This window comes from Nilaparvata lugens, chromosome X (assembly GCF_014356525.2).
Source record: "Nilaparvata lugens isolate BPH chromosome X, ASM1435652v1, whole genome shotgun sequence".
Taxonomy (NCBI): domain Eukaryota; kingdom Metazoa; phylum Arthropoda; class Insecta; order Hemiptera; family Delphacidae; genus Nilaparvata; species Nilaparvata lugens.
Window position 1 is genome coordinate 4,396,816 of NC_052518.1, and position 23,590 is coordinate 4,420,405.

Below are 23,590 nucleotides of genomic sequence, written 5' to 3' on the forward strand. Positions count from 1 at the left end.
CCTAGGGAGTAAAAGTGACTCCATTTAAATAACATGGGAAGCATCTCTATTTTAAAAACTTACATTAAAATAGGTTAGAAGGTCTAAGCTCAGATGAGAAAGCATAAAGAGGTGTCTGTCATTGAGTCAACTGAATTCAATACCACAACCAGAAATTTGATCAACTCATGAAATATATGTTTGTATGATATTACTTCTTAATATTAGTAGACGATAAAAATTTATACAATTTTTAAAATATCTTATTCTATTCAAAATACCAGCCAACAAATATTTTTGATCTGCAATTCAAATCTGAACCGCGTGATCTGGAGTCAGCCATTTTTGGTAGACACCCAGCTGATATAATTGTGACAACTTTTGCTAGATAGCGCAATCGGCAGTGCCAATCAGACGGCCGCTGTTTAGGTTTTGGATTTTAGGTTATGTTGTTAGGAAACATTGTCACCAATACGTAAGTTATTAAAATGATTTTATTTGCAGTTTCTATAAAAAAATGTAGATGGAGGAAAAATGTTGTGTACATCACGAGTGAAAAAAACTTTTTCTCCCTCAGGAAAATTGTTGCCCTCGGCTTCGCCTCGGGCTTCAAACTTTTCCCTCAGGGGGAAAAAGTCGTACTTTTCACTCTAGATATACAAATAACTAGTTTTGCAGTCATGGTATTATTATGCGTGCCCATCAGTATCAATATTCTCACAATGGAAAAACTAATTTGATAGGTGATTAAAAATAATCAAATGAACTGAATAATGCTGAAGAAATTATAATATTTTTGATTGTCAAGAATTAATTTTCATCAGATGAAAATTGATTGTAAAAAATTAATTTTCATAAGATGGGAAGATTATCACGGAACTGGATGAATTATGTCATATGGAATACAAATTCAAACGTGAACTGAGTTTGTCAACATTAAAAACAGGTGACATCAGATACTTGTGCATGAGAAAACTTTGTGAGGTCTACTGTTCAAGGAACTACCAGTCTATATCTATCCATTTTTTGTGGAGTACGACTTTTAATGCCACAATAAATTATCTTCTATCTGCTTCAGGAAAAGTAGACTTTGTCAGAAATATTTATATTGTCACTAGATAAAATGCTACGGAACGAATCGTCCACTCCAAGCATACAACAGAAAAAAAAGATAATCACGAAACGATTTTATCTACAATAATTAGAATTCAGAAGTCCAAAGATGCGTACAGACAAAAAATGAGATAAAATATCCTCATTTTAGCTTTCAAGGTTGCCACAAAATAATTGGGGAAAGTATACAATCAAATTCAACAGATTTTTTTAAATTCGGGAGTGCATTTCAAATTACAAAGCTGATATACTTTGAGGCATAGGCTATTGAATGGAGTGATGGCCTATACATGACGAATGAAAGAAGGAAATTGAAAAACCGGACTATATCCTGATTAACGATTGAACATTGTCATTCGAACATCAATTTCAACTTTATACCAATTTCTCAACCCAATAGCCATTACGCTATATTTGTTTACATTCCCATACTTATGAATAATAGTAGTTCTGTGAACAGTAGACCTCGCGCAGTTATGAACCACAGCCTCTTCTAACACAATCCGTCAGAGTAAATTCTGTTCTGTCCTGTCGTGTCGGTGAGATATCGGTGTGGAAACGATTAATGGGTGTTCGGGTTGGTGTATCGAAAATGCTAGTAATCATCTGTTGTAAACAGCTTCTATCATCGAATGCTGACCGAGCTGAAAGCAGAGAAAGGTCGGGAGAAAATACTATTTTACAATGAAAACACTGAGATTTTGTCAAAAATATCACTTATTTGACAACTACCCGGTGTTTTCATTATGAATAGATATCACAATGGCCCATATGAATGAAACCAGAGCAAATGCTCATGAGCAAGAGCATGGAGCATAGGGTTTTGCTCATGAGCAAAAGGTAGAAGCAAAAGCATTTGCTCATTTTTATATGAATAAGCTTCACCTCATGCTCTTACCTTATGCTCCTGAACTCTGGAGCAAATGCTCACGTATTTTAAAGATTTTTCATCAGCTGATTCGCTTTTGTAGCCTTACTTTGTTTTTATAGCTCACGGAAGCGCTGAATATGCAAGTAGGGGGCATCGCTTGTGTTTACGTCGTCTGCTCTGTTTTCTATTTATGAATAGATTTTTAGGTTAGTTGAGTCTAGATTTTTTTAAATAATAGCGTGAAAAATGTCATCTCTAAATTAATCTTCAGCATATTCTTATAATATCAATAGCCTTCTTATAATCGTCTACACTTTCATCTTCTTAAATGCCTATTTCCTATTTTGTGGTGGCTATCTTTATATCAGGTATAAAAAAATATCTTTTGTATTCATTCCCTTGTAGGAATAATGGTGATATAATTATCATGCTTGATAATACCATGTATATACCATGGTATATATATATCATGGTTGAATCTAAAAAGAGTTTTATAGTTCTCAACTATTGGTTGTGATCGTATCTGGTATAGTTTCCAATACTATATACCATGGTATATATATATCATGGTTGAATCTAAAAAGAGTTTTATAGTTCTCAACTATTGGTTGTGATCATATCTGGTATAGTTTCCTCTTCCTTATACGAATTAGTTGAGCCATTTTACTATGAGCAAAAGGTGATAAGCTGCTCTAGACTAGCCTCACCTTTTTTGAAGCATTTGCTTCAAAAGTTGAGCAAATGCTCTTGTTTATTCATACAATTTTAAGTATAAGCTTTAACTTTTGAGCAAATGCTCAAAAAATTTTTTTGATGAGCATGAGCAAAAGGTTTGCTCACGTTAATTCATAGAAAATGGAGCAAATGCTCGATATTTCAGAAGTATAAGCAAATGCTCAACTTCATTCATATTGCCCAATATCTATCTCATCAGCAACAGTATCTGAAGTGAAAAATACTATTTTACTTCGAGTTCTCAATTATTGCATATGTCAAATTGGGTGTACAACTTAAATGTGGTGATTGTAATGCTAGGCAATTGGCAACACTGTTCTTCAATCTTCCCTAACGTGGACCCCACTATACACCATGTTTCCTCTCCCCATCATTCTAATGATGTAATCAATGTAAAAATATATATAGACTACATTCACTATCAAAATAAAAGGTTCGAAAATTGCACCATTGATGAGAAAAAAAACACCAATTTCAAACTGGATCGGAATATGCATATGCTAATATCGATGAGGGTTTGCCTACGTTCATCATTATCATCCTCATATGAAGTGCCTGTACTCGACATATTTTTCCTATACTCCTCTTATAATAATCTATATTGTTGTTGACATAATCGATAATGAATTAATTTGAGGCCGTCGGAGAAGCCAACAGTGTCTATCGCTATTGATTATAATTTATCAAGTTTGAGCGTGACAAACTGTCATGAATATTATTCTGCTTGTCAATTTTGGTTTCTTCCAACCTTTTTATCTAAGCTTCATCATACAGTCTCGTTTATTATTCAGCTGTAGCTTCTAGAAAAAAATAGTGTTAAAATTCCACATGGATGAGTTACTGGAAAAGTTGATGTACTCAATCGAAGGTAAAACCTAGTTCTCGGTGGAATGATGTGGAATTATTATGATTCACAAAAGGATTTAGCTCTTCAAGAAGATATTTTCCCAGTTGGATAGATATCTTTAACACTATCACGTTTTTTTGCGGTATTCAACTATAAAGATAGGATGAAATCAGAAATAAAGGAAAGAAATTCAATCGTAAATGTTGAAGGTAGTTTCTTAGCGATTCGAAATTCACACAAATTAATAATTTTGTACTGAACCAGAAAGAATAACAATTTAAGGCAGTGTATGCTAATGATAGCACAGAATAGAGACACATCTCTCTCAATCTGTATTGTTCTTCTTGATGTTCCTCACTCTGTGATGATAGCAAATAACATTACCATGAATTGAAGCTATGCCGATAAAAATATGGATAGAGAATCGGCCATCAACCATAAACTTTCAATGTTTGTTAAAATCTATATATATATAAAAGCGAAATGGCATTCACTCACTGACTGACTCACTCACTCGCAGAACTAAAAATCTATCGGACCAAAAACGTTCAAATTTGGTAGGTATGTTCAGTTGGCCCTTTAGATGCGCACTAAGAACGGATTTGGAAAAAATTCAAAAGATACGCCCAAAATCTGCGTTTTTCCAGCGTTTTCTGAGCTTTATCGAGAACTAATGAACAGAAAATGTTCAAATTTAGTACAGAAGCTCAGCTAGGGTGTAATAATGTTGTGTTATAAGGAATTTGCAATAACATCAAAGATATGCCCAAAATTAGCGTTTTTTTGCTTTTTCTCAGATCTATCGAGAACAAATGAACAGAAATTGTTCAAATTTAGTACAGTAGCTAAGATAGTGTGTAATAATGTTTTGTTAGAAGGAATTTGAAATAACGTCAAAGATACGCCCGAAATCTGCGTTTTCCTGCGTTTTTTTGCGCTTTCTCAGCTTTATCAAGAACAAATGGACAAAAAATGTTCAGATTTACCACAGAAGCTCAGCTGGGGTGTAATAATGTTGTTTGAAATAACGTCAAAGATACGCCCGAAATCTGCGTTTTCCAGCGTTTTTTTTCGCTTCCTCAGCTTTATCGAGAACAAATGAACAGAAAATGTTCAAATTTACTACAGAAGCTCAGCTGGGGTGTAATAATATTGTGTTAGGAGGAATTTGAAATAACGCCAAAGATACGCCCAAAATTAGCGGTTTTTTCGTTTTCTCAGTTCTTTCATCAAGTAATAGACAGAAAATGTTACATCATGCAGGCGAGCGAAGCGAGCCCGCTGATCTCATTTCTGGACGATCCAGTCGGGGGTCCAGGGGGTGGAGCCCCCTGGCTATACGGATACGGCGAGCGAAGCGAGCCTTACGGCTAGTACTGTATATTGCTAGTTAATTGATATTTTGTACCTTCTCAGTCAAGATTGATTTGAAGAGTAATTTGCAATTACTATTACTTTAGACATTGTTTAAACACATTATTTGAAAAAGAGTAGGTCTACTTGGAAATCATACATCTATTACGTTTGTATTATTGCTTCTTTATTCTTCATTTCTTATTGATTCATACAATAAGTACATCATAGAAATGATAGGGAGAGAAAAAATAAGTAACCTTGTGCTATTCCTCTCCCAAATTCAGATAAGGTTACACATAGTCCGAAATAGGTTAAGTCTTGTAGTTTTTCACTTCACAAAATTTTCAGACCTTAATTATTTTCACAAAGTAGATTTTTCAGTTTAGATTCTTCAAAAACAAACATAGATGAAATATTTCACATTATTATGACTAAAATAGGACATATTCACATATTAAATAAATGAATAAAAACCTGGTGTGGTACACTCACACAACTTTCCTTGCTCATTGAACTATAAGCCTCATTATCAAACGATAAATTTAGGGGAATAACATAATGACGATTGACGGCAACATATTTGCAACTACGATCAGACTACTGTATATGTGTATATACAATTGTTTTCAGAGTACTTTTTCCTTTATGTAAATTGTGAAATTCGATGATTTTTTTTTTAAATTCGTCAAAACAGCTGTTCTACAGATGAAATATCTTGACTATGACTGTGTTCTTTTTATAAACTGCTCTACCTACCCACGGTATATGGAAGAAGAAGAAGTAAAAACCGTGTACCAACCTACCTCATGCACAAGAAGGAGGTTACAAAGTCCATTTCTCAAGGATTGGGTGGACCCCTCATTAGTACCCCAGGAAAAAGACTCATGTCAGTTGATAGAGCTAATAAATAACTATACAGGTTATGGATTTCAAAAAATTCGTTAGAGCCGTTTTTGAGAAAATCGTGAAAAAAATGGTTTTTTAGTAACTGTCATTTTTCTCAAGAATATTACGTAGCTCCTGCAATTTTCTCATAAATAAGACTCATGTCAGTTGATAGGGCTTATAAATAGCTATCCATGGTATAAATTTGAAGAGAATCGTTGGAGCCGTTTTCGAGAAAAACGTGAAAAACTTGGCTTTTTAGTCATTATCCGCAATTTTTCTCAAGAATATTACGGAGCTCCTGAAATTTTTCCTGAAATGAGACTTATGCCAGTTGATAGGGCTTATAAGTAGCTATATTTATACCATATCCATGGTATAAATTTGAAGAAAATCGTTAGAGCCATTTTCGAAAAAAACGTGAAAAACATGGTTTTTTAGTAATAATCCGCCATTTTTCCGCCATCTTGAATTGGATTTTATTGAATTTCTTATTGTCGGGTCCTCAGGGTATAAGGACCTTAAGTTTAAAATTTCAAGTCAATCGGTTAACTAGGAATGGAGTTATCGTATTCACAGACATATCACATACACACACACATACACACACACACACACACACACACACACACACACACACACATACACACACACACATACACACACACACACACACACACATACACACACACAGACCAATACCCAAAAATCATGTTTTTGGACTCAGGGGACCTTGAAACGAATAGAAAACTTGAAATTGGGGTACCTTAATTTTTTTTGGAAAGCAATACTTTCCTTACGTATGGTAGTAGGGCAAGGAAAGTAAAAACACACATAAATGTTATAAAATTTTACTCAGTTCTATTCGGTACAGGACCATGGTTTGGTGACCACTTTTTCAAGTTGACCGGTCATAGTCAACGTGTACCGAATAAAACTGTGTTGAATTTGACAACATATTTGTGTTTTTATTTAATTATGGAACGGTTTTACAATATTGACAATGACTCAGTCGAATTTTTATTAAATAAATAATCGTTGTCAGGACCTATGAATTCTTTGAGGTGTTACTTTTAACCATATGAGAAAGTGCGAATAGAGGTTTCGATTTTCGAATTTCAATATTATCAAATTTAGTAGAACCTCGTTAATCTGGACCCCACTAATTCGGATTTCATAATCATTGAACGCTTCTTAATCATTAATACACAATTCGAAGTATAAAAACAGTTTGTCTCGTGATTGTATAGTTTACAATCGTGATAGTCGACTCTTTTATTATGTAATTTCGTAAAAAAACTACTTCGAATCAAGAAAAAATACTTTATAAAATAATTTGTTTAGAGTAGTGAATATCTACTAAAGTAGTCTTATTACTTTCCTTGCCCTATTACCATAGTTAAGGAAAGTATCGCTTTCCAAAAAAAATTAAGGCACCCCAATTTCAAGTTTTCTATAAGTTTCAAGGTCCCCTGAGTCCAAAAACATGATTTTTGGGTGTTGGTCTGTGTGTGTGTGTATATGTGTGTATGTCTGTGTACACGATAACTCCATTCCTAATCAACCGATTGACTTGAAATTGTAAACTTAAGGTCCTTATACCATGAGAATACGACAGTAAGAAATTCAATAAAATTGAATTCAAAATGGCAGAGAAAATGGTGGATAATTACTAAAAAACCATGTTTTTCACGGTTTTCTCGAAAACGGCACTAACGATTTTCTTCAAATTTATACCATGGAAAGCTATTTATGAGCCCTATCAACTGACGTGAGTCTCATTTCTGGGAAAATTGCAGGAGCTCCGTAATATTCTTGAGAAAAATGGCGGATTATTACTAAAAAACCCTGTTTCTCACGATTTTCTCAAAAATAACTAGACCGATTTTTTTCAAAGTCATACCCTGTATAGTTATTTATCAGCTCTATCAACTGGCATGAGTCTCCTTTCTGGGAAACTAATGGGAGGTTCACCCCCTCCTTGAGAAATGGACTTATTAACCTCCTTCTCGTGCATGAGGTAGGTAGGTAGAGCAGCTTATTCAAAATAACACATAGTCGATATATTTCATTTCTAGAACATCTGTTTTGACGACTTTAAGAAAAATGACGACTAGAAAAAATCATCGAATTTCACAATTTCTACTCTGAAAACAATTATATATACACATAATTATACAGAAGTCTGATCGTAGTTTCAAATATGAGCAAGGAAAGTTGTGTGAGTATTCAACATCAGATTTTAGTAGTTGGAAGTGGTTTTGTAATTATGAGCTTGAAACTGGCCTTAATTGACTTCAAAAGCAGACAGCCACAACGATGATGAGAGAGAATATTATCAAGCTGACAGAAAAGCATTGCCTGCTGAGTTCATGAGAGTGCTCTCGTTAATTATTCTGATGAGGAAATCACCTGTGATCAATCTCAAATAATTATGAAACCGCCCGTTAGTGTAATAGTTCACAATATTCAACAGCACTTGGCTTTACGTCAAACGATTCGAATTCTCCCGGAAATATTGCAATAGCTAAATGCACAATAACCGGAAAAGCCGAGCTGCCTCTCACAGTTCTAGTAGAGTGAGAGGTTATCATTCTACAATGTATAGAATAATTTTATAAAAACTCTTCACTCACATGGGATACTTTTGTACAAACTAATAAAAACCTTCAACTTGAAAATGACCTCAGTTAGGATCGAAACTGGTTGAAATATTTCAAAGTGAATGAAAAAGACTAAGAAATTGTCAAAAAACCACAGATTTATTGATACTTAGAAAGACCGGTTTCGGTTATTACACCATTGCCATTCTCTGATAAACTAAAACTAAATACAAGAGCAGCAGAATTTCAAAGTGTTTAATAATAAAGGGTACTACAAGGTTCTTATATTGTTTTTATTAATTTTGAATAATTTTAATATTGAATAGCTTCGATATAATAAAGATTTCACACTATAGATTGAATCTATTTATACCTCCAGATTCATATTTTAGTTTGGATTAGACTAAATGTTCAAATGTTTAAACGTTTATAAGTTTATTTCTTGCGTATTTACGACGAAAACGCGGTAATAGATTTTCATGAAATATAACAGGTATGTTCCTTTTTCAATTGCGCGTCGACGTATATACAAGGTTTTTGAAAATTTCGCATTTCAAGGATAATATAAAGGGAAAAAGGAGCCTCTTTCATACGCCAATAATAGAGTAAAAATCAGACTATAGAATTATTCATCATAAATCAGCTGACAAGTGATTACACAGATGTGTGGAGAAGCCAGTCTATTGCTGTATTTCCATATTGCTGTAGTTTCAATCCGGTACTTGAGGATGAGAATACTGCGTGAGGTCTACTGTTCTCAGAACTACTAGATTCATTTTGAATGAATAACGAAATACAAGCTCTTGGGATGTTAGAATAGACCTGAACCTTCTGTAGAATAGAATTTCATAACACACATCACTTTTTCTTCAACTCTTTAATATAAATAAGAATAGAAATCTAAACTCTATTTAAACTTGTCTATTCACAATGTGAATACACATATCACTTCTATAGTTGTGTATAGTAGGTATACTTTTTTGGCTATTTGATTCTAATTATGAGAAGATTTAGTGAGCATAGACTATCTCTCTATTTGTATTTTCATGAAATTCATCTATCATGCACAAATAATATCTGGTGCTGAATAAGCTTTCATTTGAAAAGCAAAAGATAGGATAGAGTCGTTTGCAATTTGACAGTTTCCATTGTGCTCTGTGTGAAAGTTTGAGTACACATACAGTTCTTCAATATCTGAGAGAGGGTTGAAATGCATTGTTGCCTCTAGTTGACTGTCTCATTGATTGAGGCAGTTCTTCAAGAATAATTCCATCTACAATAAATATAATGTAGGAAAGAATTGCCTCATACACGTACGGGATAAGAAATTCACGTCCAAACTACTAAACTGATTAACTCGAAGTTTCGCAAATAGATTCTCAATTCACCGAGGATTGTTATGGACTTCTTTCAAATCCTTTAAAAATTCAGTAGTTCAAGTTTTTAGTTTTTGATTAGACCCTTGCGGAGTACGGGTTACCTGCTAGACTGTAATAATTCCATCTTGTAATATTCTTTTCACTCTGCAGAGTATAAGGGTCTATGGGAGAGTCTAAAGTTTTCCAAGTAAAAGGGTTGATTATTTACTAGAATTGACGGTGTGATTTTTCAAGTTAAAAGCCTGAATTTTCAAGTGTAAATTTTCTCTTGAAGTATCGATTAGCCAGAAAAACAACTAATATAAATGTATTACGAATATTGCGTTCTGATAATTTGGTGTGGTATAGTATGGAGGGTCAATATTTTTTAGTGAGTTTGAAAGAATTGAGATTCAGAATAGAGAATTTCATAGATTTGGAATTTGATTTCAAGATTTGAGATTCATATATTATATTCGACATTGATTGAGAAAACTGAGAAATTGAGAAATAATCGCAAACGAATAAACAGGGAATCTTCGATACTGATAGCCTCAATACTGGAAATTCTCAACTCTGAATACATCTCTCCTTTTATCCTTTTCATGGACCTGCTTCTTGGTTAGTATGTTTCTTGTAAGTTTTTCCTTAATTGTTTTGTTTATTCCGCTTCAGTCCTATAAGGTCTAAATAAATTACCAAGGTCTACTCGCGAATCATTTTATCATTATCATGTTGTGATTTATTTTAAAACGTGTCCATACAGAGTGAGTTGAGTAACAGCAAACTGCTGTAAATTTTGTTTACAACGTATTCATACAGGAAAGTTGAGTAACAGCAGACGAGGCTGTACTTTTGAAAATAATTTCATAGTGCTGTAAATTTAGTTAAAAACGTGTCCATACAGATTGAGCTGGGAATAAACGAGGCTGTACTGTACGAACTTTCGAAAATAATTTCATCGTGCTGTGAATTTTGTTAAAAACGTGTCCAGAGCAAGGTGGGTTTAATGAAACCACTATTGATTTCAGTTCGGAGAGTATGATGAAAAGATTCGGCGGGCATTATTTTCACGAGAGATAAGGAAAAGTGAGTTGTTGCGTGGAATAAAAAATGAAGTGACAGTGGTTGAAGGGGGGGAAGCGATAGGGGAGTCTTACCTGGATGCGTAATACTCGAAAAAAGCGACAAATATCTCTAGAGATCGGGATACTGCAGCCCACATGTCTGCAACCAGAGACGAGCAACAGCCAACATGTTCAAAAGAGCAAACACGTATATGGCAACGCTGCGACGCTACCACTCGGCCAACTGAGCCATTTGCCACTGAGGAACCAGCCGCGCAACAAGTCACAACTACCAACCTAGCCGTCACAAAATACCACCCCGGCTAGTGCAAGAGCCCCCGGACACACGCAGCTGAGAAACGTCACCAGCTATCGATCGACTCCCCTTTCTACCTCCTCCTCACCTCCTTACCACCTCCTCCTCAACCCCCAACCCTTTCAAACCCCCCCCACCAACAACCCTTTTCCCCTCATCACACAAACAAATTTCGAAATTTCAAACGTCTCTTGACGAGCGGGGCTCACAACCGAATTCTGCTGTCATCTCTTATGAAAGAGGTGACGCGTTTCGCGCTCTGTGCTCTGTCACTCAAATAAACACCCAATGTGATTACAAAGTGATCAGATAACGTAGTTAATGTAAACAATTCTGACTTCCTCAAAGTACTATCTAGTGACATTCGATTTTGATTTGGATTTACGGCGGAAATTGATATGTGCCTCAAATCAAGCACATAAAAGAATAGTTTTGAGAGTTGAAAATGGCACGAGAAACTATTTCTGCTTTAAAAAAGATGTACAAAAGAATTAACACTACCTGAGAATGGCATGGCGTGTTTGTGTCGAATCATCTGATTGCCACCTGTGATGTTTTCAACTAGCATAGTTTGTTTATCACTTGTAAAAGTTTTATTTTCATATTTATCAAAAATACAATTTTGTCATTCCAACATTAAAATTAATTCATTATTCATCTAGCTCCATTTAATCAATTCCAACATAGGAATCATCAAATTAAATTCCTATATGTTTATACAAAAATGTAAAGAGGGTACTATAGGAGACCGAACAAGAATAGTCCGAAGGAATTTTGAACGGCTGAGTACCTCCTCACCCCCTCGCACCTTCCGACGTTGCCAATTCATGTATATAATAGAAATGTTGATTAATTCCTATTAATAATCAGATGTGGTCTACGTTGGCCAACTCTTATTTGACAAAGTTGCACTTATCTGTTCCAATCTCCATTGGACTATATTTGTGCGGTTGACTTTAGTAGTTTCCTATGATAATTGGACATTCAAGTAGACCTATTCAAATACTTGATTAAAAAGTAATAGATATAGATCGTGGCTCATAGATCGTCGGTGAACCTATCTCCTCATAAAAAACAGCACTCACTTCCAAGGTTTTCATTGAATATTATTTTCGTTTTGTGTAATTTGTGAATTTTCTGATCATCCAAACCACGATCCTCACAAGAAATGTTCCACTATCTGAAATATTCTGAAGAGAATTTCAGATGGTGGCTTTTCTCCAAGCAACAGGTCAATCTGCAAGGAGCAGAGTCACAAACCGACAGCTTTATCGTCACATTATCCTAGTTGTTTATGATCCGATTCTCACAAATCAGGTGTCATTTTCTTTGGAATCGGAGAATGATATTTTCATGAGAAACTCGTTTCGAAATGTACTACTTTTCTCAAGAATTGAGAGGTGATTTCGACTGTGATCCAATCCTTTGTCAAGATTGCTCTATTTGAAACTGTTGGAGGGAATATGGTTTGAAGTATTGAATAAGAGTGAGTAGAACTCATTTATGCAGTGAACGAATAGAGTCTGAACCAGAGGAAACTTCAACCAGATTTTATTACTCAGTGTGTGGAGATTGGGGACGTCACCTACATGGATATTCAAAACTGATTGAAACAAAACTTTAAATAATATATCTACACTGCAAAAAATGCATACTTTCTGACCATACAAAGAGTTGTATTAACTTTTAAAGTAAGAAAGCTTCTCTGCCGCACCTTGTACAAGATTAAATTCCATGATCTGAACATTGAAATATCAAGGTGCGTAAAGACTTTTACGCCACGCGTATTTCACTTTTCATAAGCTGATTATATCTGTATCTTACTGTTCCTGTTAAAATACAGATATAATAAACTTAGCATCAGCTGATGAAAAGTGAGATTCGCGTTTTCGTGGCGTAAAGTCTGTACGCAACCTTGGAAATTTTATGAGTTTTTAGACCAAAATAAAACCGATGTATACACTATTTGACCTTGTTTCGATTAAAAATTTGAATAATAAGATTAAAATTGTTGTAAAGTGCATTTTGGAGACTAAAAATTGATTTGAATAATCAACCGACATATGTATGGTTTGAAAATTGAATAATACGATAAAAATTGATTGTCAAGTACATTTTTCGGAGGATAAAGAGTGATTTGATTTAAATCTACGACCATTTCATATTAAAATTTATTTATTTGCCATAAAATAATACAGATTGATAAAATAAATATTCTAACTTACAAAATGGCACTACCGGCAAAGAAAACTTGTGCGCCGGCAGTGAGTTCGAACAACTAGGTTCAGCAAACATGTCAATAGAAAGAAAAAGAGCTTATTCAAACCACTAGAATAAATGAAATTATGGAAACCAGGTCACATCTCAATACTTACAAACGATAAGACAAAGTAACAAAATCACAAGCAAATGACAAACTCAAAAAGACCAATTCAAGGAAGCAATGACAAATATTTTTTTAAATTTATAACACAAGAATGAAACACTACATAATGAATATAGATAATTTAAAATAAACATTTATCCTAATCCAATCCAGTATAAGATTCATTATGGATTTTCTAATTCTATTAATGATGAATTCAGTTGGGTCTTTATTCATAAACAAGTAACACTGATATTCAAACTGACGTCTACATACACTTAAGCTTGTAAAGTCAATATCAAATTGTAATGGATTGATTGATTGAGTACTTTATTTATGTAGATTACAATATATACTGGCTTATACACTTACAATACAGCAAAATTATAGATGAATTTGCATAATATAGACTAAGAAAATAATTATTGAACTGTATATGAAAAAGCAATTTGTAATATAATAACTATAGATAATTATATTGTTATGCATCTACATAAATTGGTGGAGCTTTGGACATATCAATGTCCATTCTTCGGAAAGAATATTAAAAATATCCTCACCGCTAACTCTCTACCAAAACGTTAATTTAATTAATTAAACTAAGGATTTATTTATTAATGGGAATATTGTAAAAGTTTTAATTAATATAAATATCTAAGAGAAAAAAAACAGAAAATTGATAGAGTAAAATAATTATATAGGTAGATAAGATCAAATTATTGATTAATAAAATGAAGTAGGCTGAAAGTAGATCAGGGTAATCAACTTTCAGTAATATACAGCAGTATATGCAGTGGATAATTAAAATAACATGAGTTTATATTATATATATATATATATATAATTCATTCTTTGAACAGGTTCAAAGGTTTGTATTTGTGGGATGGGTGGGGGATGGTTGTCATGTGATCGTTCTAGGGCCGGACAGTTTCAGCCATTTGTTCCAAAAGATGTTTTTTTAAAGTCAGGATGAAGCTCGCTCGGCTCTCGATGGACCTGATAGAAACAGGAAGTGCATTTTATGCAAGACAGGCACTGACTAAGAAGGATTTTGTGAAAATAGTAGTTCGATGATTGGGTATCCTTCAAGTACTTTCTCCGGTTCTAGTATGTGAAGCATCTATCCTCATACCTTCAGAGACAAATTTGAAATCATCTTTAAAATAGTTCGGATTACCCTATTTCAAGATATCTCTAACAAGCTTGACTATTCGAAAAAGCCTTTGATCGGGAAGCTTTAATGTTGAACTAGCAATGTGGGTTGGGGTGATATGATCATGGCGTTGGAGAGAGTAGACGAAACGTAGACAATAATTTTGGCAACACTGTAGTTTATCATTCAGAGTGACTTGCATATCGTTAAGAACAGAATCACAATACATTAAATGTGGGAAGATGAGAGATTGAACCAATAATAATTTAATGTTTCTAGGGAGAATATCGTGCATTTTCTTCAATGCATGCATGGCTGAGAATACCTTTTTACAAGTTTTGTTCACTTGTTCTGCCAGTCAAGAGTATTATTCATAATAATGCCTTAATTTTTAACTGAGCTACAGTAAGGAATGTCATTACCGTCTACACTAATTTTGTGAATCGATTCAAGGTCAATATTGTTTATAAGACGAGAATATCCAATTATAATGGGTTGTGTTTTGATGGGATTAAGCTTAAGGCCATTTTTCTTTGTCCATTCCACTATCGAATTGATATCCTGATTCATTATTCCAACTGTTTCATTAATTGTTGTTATGGGACAGCTTAAATAGATTTGAAGGTCGTCTGCATAAGTATGGAAACTGGAGAATTTGATAATGAAAGAAAGGTCATTAGCATACAAAGTGAAGAGGAGAGGGCCTAAAATTGAACCTTGTCGTACTCCATGCATAACGTTATTCCAAGTTGACTTTTTGTCACCGACAGATACACATTGTTTCCTTCCTAATAGATAGGATTCGAACCAAACTAACGAGTTGTGACTGAAACCAAGAATAGCCAACTTATTCAAAAGGACTGTATGATGAATGCTTCAGAAAAATCAAATAGGGTGAGGATGGTGCATTTTCTTCGGTCCATAGCTAACCTTATATCATCAGTGACACGAAGCAGAGCTGTCTCAGTTGAATGGAATTTCCTAAAGCCTGATTGAAAGTTATGAAGCTTACTATTCTTGTCTAGAAATTTTACAACTTGAGCATGAATGAGTCTTTTTAGCACTTTGGACAATGCAGGTAGAATACTGATTGGTCTAAAATCCTCAACTTTATTGGGTGATGGAACTTTATTTAGAGGGCGAACCAGAGCAAACTTCCAGTTTTCAGGAAAATTGCCTTCTTCAAGTGACTTGTTGAAAATGTATGTAATGGTTGGTAAAACAGCAAATAACATATTCTTGATAAATTTAATAGGAATTTTGTCTACACCCATAGCATTACTATGAATACGTTAAATTTCTTTGAAAGTGTCTTCTTCTGAGATTGGATGGAGATGAAATTGATCAGTAATTGGTAAATCTAAGTTTGTAACCTGCTCTTCAAGAATATGATTAGCAATGACAACTTCGTCGCGTTGGTTGGAGTTGGATTGGAGGGACGTTGTTATGGATTGGAGGGACGCAAATTATATGGATTATTCCTTAAGTTGAATGTATGACTATTCTTATTAATGAATAATATGATTCTTTTAACATATGTTTGTCTCACTGTAAGCACCTGGAATTTTTGAAAAAGAATTCTACTAGGGTACAATCTTGGCCTGCATAAGCAAATAATCACCTTGCTTACTTGTTTTTCGGTTAGAAATCAACCGACTTATAAGTTCGACATAGCATCCTTATATTCTAGTTCGCACCAGGATACATACCTGGAACAGCTCTCGGATCAGTCTGTCTTATATGAAAGATATAAAACTCAAGTATTATCCGCGGATAGGGAGAATACAGCCTAGTATGGACCTTCAAGAGGTTGTTGATCGTCATTGCTCTGAGGAGAAGATGGAGTAGGAGCACGCTTTAAGTACCTACTTCATCCTTTAAGTACCTCCTTAACACTATCTCCTAACAAGCTCATGACATCGCCTCATACTTTATGGCAATCTCAGCTGCTCGGGGACTCGTGGACCTGGAATAATTGCACAAAGTTCGCTCCCATTAAAACTTTCAATGATGAGATTTTGATTGTGTATTAAATTTATTTTTATGGGCAAAGCTTCAAACTGTTGATGATAATACCTCGATGTTATTGTCACTGTGGTCACAGATACCAGTCTTGATCTCTATATCATCAATCCGAGAAAACTTTCGGAATACATATGTTACATGTAAGAGTGCGTACAGACTTATGCGCGCCACTAGCATACGCCACGCTGATAAAATGTGTTCGGGCGCATAAGTCTGTACACACCTTCACGCCTAGTTGCTATGTATTGATGGATAAGACTAAACATGCCCTCCAATAATCAGTATTCGATCTCTAAAGAGACAAAAAAAACCTGAAAATTCAAAATTCATCAATATGAATTCAAATTGAACGGAGTTATCGTAGAAGTTTTAAATATAATGAAGTCCACGTTATAATGGTGGTATTTAGCATTGGTGTTGCTATTCTTGTCTATCATTCGACAAAGCAGATAGTGCTATCCTTTCCTAGTTCCGCAACGTTGCCAGATCGTCTTCCAACAATGTAGAATTAATTAACAAAATATTCAATCTTAATTATGAAAATTCACTTTGAAATTATTGAAAAATGTATTTTCCTGACGAATAAAATTTGAATAATTATTTGTAACAAGGATAAATAATTTATTCTACATCGAATACACTGGTATTACTGGATACACTGGAGGCAGTGACAAGGTAGGGAATTTGCAACCCTGTTCTCCTATCTTGTGTTAACACAAGATAGTCTAGTGTTAAACAGACAGTCTTAGATAGACTAGTCTTAACACAAGTTTCATACAATAAGTCAGATTCCCTGACTTGTTCTATACTCCATAACTGGAGTCCTTAGGACACAATCTTTAAAAAAAGAAATCTTTTACCACTACGTAACGTGGATCTCCTGCAGAGGAATCGCTTATTTTGTCCAACGTAGTCGTGAAAACATAGAAAGGTGTAGACTGTTGAATCATAATAATAATAAATTTGATTCCTCGGTAAAGAAAGTGAACAAAAGTACAAACAAAAAAGAAAACGTAGCTTCTGTGAAATTAGAAAAATTATGTACTTACAATAATATATTCTATATATTCTTAATATAATCTTTCAATTTACTGAGAAAGACACTCCCAAGAAATTCCTATGTGGGAGATGCCATCAAAGAGCAATATCTTCAATTATTTTTGTTTTAAACAAAATACGTAAGATAAGTAAAAATAAAGACTATGCTAGCAACAGAGCTTAGGGTAGGGTTGCAATCAATAAAAAAGAGAATCAATTATGTAAAACTAAATTTGAATGCAGAAGTTCAAGAAAACTAAGAGCAAATATATTAAAATATACTCTGGAAGTGAAATGAATTAATAGGAAATTCAATTGGTAGGTAATTTCCTATGATATAAAATACTTCAAATACGATTTAATGAATAAGCGAACTTTAATGCTGTGATACAAATATTGACAATGATTATTAAACAAACTAATACACATGTTTCACCCGTGTGGAAAATAGCAGATGATTCGCCTGAAACTTGTAGCCACAACTCGTGTGTAATTTTTTTGAAAATAATTAGCTGCTCGACTGGCAGGTAGGCCGTAGCCATAGTAGGCTAGTTGTAGAGTTAGACGTGAAGCATGTTTCCCAATGTTGAATGCACCTCACAAAGGGTGCTTCTGCGTCTTGTTGAACGACAACAGCTCATTAGCAGCGCAGTCTGTCTCCCCCACACTAAAGTGGCATCACTTATCACGGTGTCGTTTAAAAAACGCTCCTCACTCTCTCCAACCGATAGCAACAACAGGCTAGATATACAATGGCTGCAACATATAAGACAATAGCCATAAAAAGCCGTCGTTTCGCTCCAACACTATCTTTCATCTTATATTGCACCATCACCTTATTCATACCCTCAACTGAAATGCTCCTCAAAATACTTCAAGCGTACAAACCTCTCCAGTTGTAGATCTATGGAAGATACTGAACATTTTTGATGAATACCTTACTATACTACATCATCTTTACTTTAAAAAAATCTGGTGTGGCGCACTCACACAACTTTCCTTGCCGCTATGAAAATTGATCCCCTGACGCTAGTGTTCACGCGCATCTCAAGTCTAATATTCAAAGATCTGAGAGGACAATAACGCTGGAGATACACGAGGACTGCTATCTCTTCATAGTGAATGATTTAATAGAATCATCAGTTGCCAACAGTTTGCAATTGAATTATCACATTTTCTAGAATTTCAAGCTTATTTTCAATTTTGAAAATGTTACTGAACATTAATTGTAGAGATTTTCCTGATCAATCCTTTCCACTTGAAATTTTTGTGTTTAAATAATATTTGAAGCCTGATAATTGGGAATCTGAAATCAAACTTTGCATACATGGGGCGGAGCTCCTGAAATTTTCACAGATATGGGACTTATTGCAGTTAATAGAGATTATCAATGACTATTTTAGGTATACATTTGATCAAAATCGTTGGATCCATTTTCGAGAAAATCTCGAAAAACCCTGTTTTTGAGAACATTTTCGCCATTTTAGCCGCTATCTTGAATTGCATTTGATCGAAATTGTTCATGTCGGATCTTTATAGTGTAAGGATCTTAAGTTCCAAATTTCAAGTCATTCCGTTAATTGGGAGATGAGATATCGTGTACACACACACACACACACACTCATACACACACACACACACACACACACACACACACACACACACACACACACCAACACACACATACACACACACACACACACACACACACACACACACACACACACACACACCACACACACACACACACACACACACACACACACACACACACACACACAGACCAATACCCGAAAAAAACAATTTTTTGGACTCAGGGGACCTTGAAACGTATAGAAATTTAGAAATTGGGGTACCTTAATTTTTTTCGGAAAGCAATACTTTCCTTACCTATGGTAATAGGGGAAGGTAAGTAAAAAAAGCATATTCGTTGTATGATATCCTAAATTTATGGTGACACTTTGTCGCAGTCTATCCAGGACTGTCTCCACAGCCTCACATGTCATTCCTCTTGTAAAAGCTGTTATTTTTTTCACAATAAAGCACTGACCGGGAGAGAAAAACTAACGATTGTACTATTTCTCTCCCAAATTTAGATTACATTTTGAAAGTCCGGTGTAGGGTTATGATTTCACTTATCTGAAATTTAGTTCATTTACACTCAAGAACAAGGAAAAGCTGGTCCCAAAACTATACACTATTATAAAGACTATAATCTCTTCAATTTTCTTTTCATTACGAACTGCTTGTTAATTCATAACCTTGTTAGCATTGGTCGATAGTATTGCTATTTACATATTTGTTTTATTAACTTCTACTTGATTTCTCTGGTTTTTTTGTGAACATAAAAGTGTTCCTTACAAACTCTATCAGTTTAGTACTATGTACAAACCTAGGTTTTGCTGGCTTTGTCAGATAGAAAACAAGTTATTTTTAATTTAAGAGTTTATGTGTAATTGGAATCTTATTATGTATTTCTTGCTTGTATTTTTATTATTCATAAGCCATTTTATTGTTTCAATTTGACAAAATAAATTTGATTTGATTTGTACTGCAAGTAAATTTTGTTGACTTGATTTCTTTGGTTTTATTTGAACTGCATGTAAATTTTGTTATCGTGGTGGATCAGTTGCTTGGAACGCCATTTTGTGACGTTTGTGTTGTATGCACTGTTAAGTGGGAGGAGAGTGTCTAGGGTCTAGGCCAATGGCAGGCATTCATGCCCTTGACCAATAGCGGTACTCGCCCACTAGTATAAATTGTGTTACTTTTGTATTTAGTTTCAGCTTATCAGAAATTAACAATGGTGTAACAACTGAAACCGGTCTTTGAATAAATTCTGTGGTTTTAACAATTTCTTAGTAATTTTTATTTAATACTAGCCTTCAGGCTCGCTTCGCTTGCCATATCCGTCTGGACCCCCGACTGGATCGTCCAGAAATGAAATCAGCGGGCTCGTTTCGCTCGCCTGCATTTTTCATTTGAGCATGCTTCATTCCATCAGAAAGTCAAAGTACTGAGAAAACGCAGGAAAGCTGAGAAAAACACTGATTTTGGGTGTATCTTTGATGAAATATTAAAGTCATCTCATCACAACATTTTTAGACCCTACCTGAACCTCTGTCTAAAATTTGGACATTCTCTGTCTATTACTCGATGAAAGAACTGAGAAAACGCAAAAAAACACTAATTTTGGGCGTATCTTTGGCGTTATTTCAAATTCCTTCTAACACAACATTATTACACCCTAGCTTAGCTTCTGTACTGAAGTTGAACAATTTCTGTTCATTTGTTCTCGATAAATCTGAGGAAAAGCAAAAAAAAAAAAAAAAAACGCCCGAAAAACGCTAATTTTGGGCGTATCTTTGGAAATTTCTCCATATCCGTTCTTAGTACGCCTCTAAAGGGCCAACTGAACATACCTACCAAATTTGAACGTTTTTGGTCCGGTAGATTTTTAGTTCTGCGAGTGAGTGAGTCAGACAGTCAGTCAGTGAGTTCCATTTCGCTTTTATATAGATGAATAATTACCACAATATCAACAAACTTCTCAACTACACAAAAAGTTTGTGATTTTTTATTAAGATATTAGTGATAAGAAAACAAAGATATAGTCAAATTTCACTAAAAATTTTTAGTGAAATTTGACTATATCTTTGTTTTCTTATTATGGAGAGATTTCACATCACCATCAATTCTACTAATTTTATTAAAGATATTAGTAATATAATATTATGACAAATTGTAAATATTTTGATGGGATAAAGCTTGATTTTATTTGATTTCCCATAAATGGAATTCATTAAACGTAGTTTTGTTTAGTAATTGATAAAACAACATTTTGACCAATTGTAAATATGTAGTTTGGATAAAGCTTGATTTGATTTCCCATAGATAGAATTCCTTCAAACGTTGTATTGAAGAAGATATCTATTTCCAAGCCCAAAGGTAACCGGAACAGTCCTGAATACAGCTGTGAGAGTCATGATCATGCTGTGAATGCACTTTCAGTTTTGGTTGAGCTCTGACCATCCACAAGTTATTTGATCTCAGATAACTGGAGTCACAAAGCGGAAAGCGGTCATCTGTTCCAAGCCAATGATCAAACAGGTGCGTTTGGCAAAAAATAAATTAATAAAGAATACGAGTACCAGCACTGAAGCCTCAACGACCCGTGGCTTTAATGACGCCCTTTAATCACAAAGTTTCATTTCATGGCTTTCCATCAGAAAGTTTCATCTCGCAGTATTCCATCGGACAAAAGGTATCCGCTGTTCTCAATTATAAGCCCAACGTGTTTTTTTATACTGATCAAACGAGTGATATTACCAATTAAATCTCTTGTTGTTGAATGCGTAAAAATATGTGTGGCTTGTAGGGATATACACACATAGAATAAAAAGGTTCATTGAATAGATGAGGTCATGATTTTCACCGATCTCTTTTCCCTTTTTCACTTATTCATTTCATCTCATATTATTTTGCCATTTGCTATAGATTTTGCATCATCAATAAGTATGAATTATCGCCTCAAGTTTTTTCAATGAGATAACTTGAATAAGGATAATTTATTCAGGATAACTCAAGTTTTAGAAAATTATTCTAACCACTGAACATGCACCGCATGATGTATTCCATATTGATTTCATCTTGCAGTACGTCCGTCTTTGATTGTGTGAAGACTCTAGATTTCAGACTGTAAACTTGATACTTTAACTTTTATTCAGCATTACCTCTTTGTGTGAGAGTCAATTTATTGTTTCCTGTTTAACTTGACAAATATTCTCCAACAGAGATAATTTCTACATTTAGATCAGTTCACGTTTCTCGTATTTTTCAACTCGTTCATCTTCTTGTCTCTTTCATATCCGTCGCCTATGTTATTCATGTAATATGAAAATGTTTAGTATAAATCGAATGAAGTTAATCATGTTCTCATATCAATACAATGAGATTCATGCAAAACAAAGCATAACTCTAAGAATATCTTCAGCGTAATAAATTGAGATAGAGTGTACAAAAATAAAATTGGAATAAATAAGCTTGGATAACATGAATCGGATAGTAAATTTGTAACAGTGATATCAATATTGTTAATTGCTTTGATTGAAGAGAGAAAAAAGGTATAGATGAACTATTTGGTATTAATATAAATTGTTGTTGTGAAGTCAATTAGTTTGATATAAATTTGAATAGATTCAGTAACAGAAAAGTTTCAGGCTGAGTCTGTTTTCCCATTCTACTAATGTAATCTATGCATGGATAAATAAATGACGGGAATCGAGAGATCTATTTGTGAATGTCGGGAAGCTGATCGTTGATAAAACCTCTGAATTTGAAACGACGAATTTCAATAATGACACTTTAGTACGATGTCCAGCTGGAAGGTAAGAGAAAAACATATAGGTTTCCAAATATTTAGAGTAGATTTGAGGTTGCAGCATTGAAAATGCTCCATTCATGAAATTCTTTGATCGTTGAACCGGTGGTTTCATTCTGAATGAAGTGGATGTTTACTATTTTGTTGGCTGTGAAACTGAGATCCCTGTAGCGAACCGTCTGTCTGAATTTGACAGCCGTGAAATTTATCAAGCTCCTCTCTAACTGAAAAGTGGTCTGATGTTGAAAGTGATATAATATATTTAAAAAATATATATAAATAGTATCTTCCCTCAATTATGAATATCATTTTCACAACTGTTCAAAAGGTGACTTATTATTTCAAAACTTTGAAAGAAGGCTTCAGTGAGATGATGCCTCAATTTAATAAAAGTATAGTGTTGAATCTTCACAACTGTTTAAAAGGTGACTTATTATGTCAAACATTTGAAAGAAGGCTTCAGTGAAATAACGCCTCAATTCAATCAATGTATAGTGTT

The 23,590-nt window shown here is 34.3% G+C and overlaps 1 protein-coding gene across 5 annotated transcripts in view; it reads right to left on the reverse strand.

Annotated features, from left to right (window-relative positions):
- The window catches only part of LOC111047425 (synaptotagmin-7), a 468,639-nt gene that overhangs the window by 82,796 nt on the left and 362,253 nt on the right, over positions 1-23,590 (reverse strand). The window contains exon 1 of one of the 5 annotated variants that reach the window (XM_039442274.1): positions 10,908-11,094. The exons of the other annotated variants lie outside the window; for them this stretch is intronic. Within the exon in view, the coding sequence (XP_039298208.1) occupies positions 10,908-10,972 (65 nt within the window). The 5' untranslated portion in view covers positions 10,973-11,094. Of the gene's footprint in view, positions 1-10,907; positions 11,095-23,590 lie in introns of those variants that run through there. 5 annotated transcript variants of the gene reach the window in all.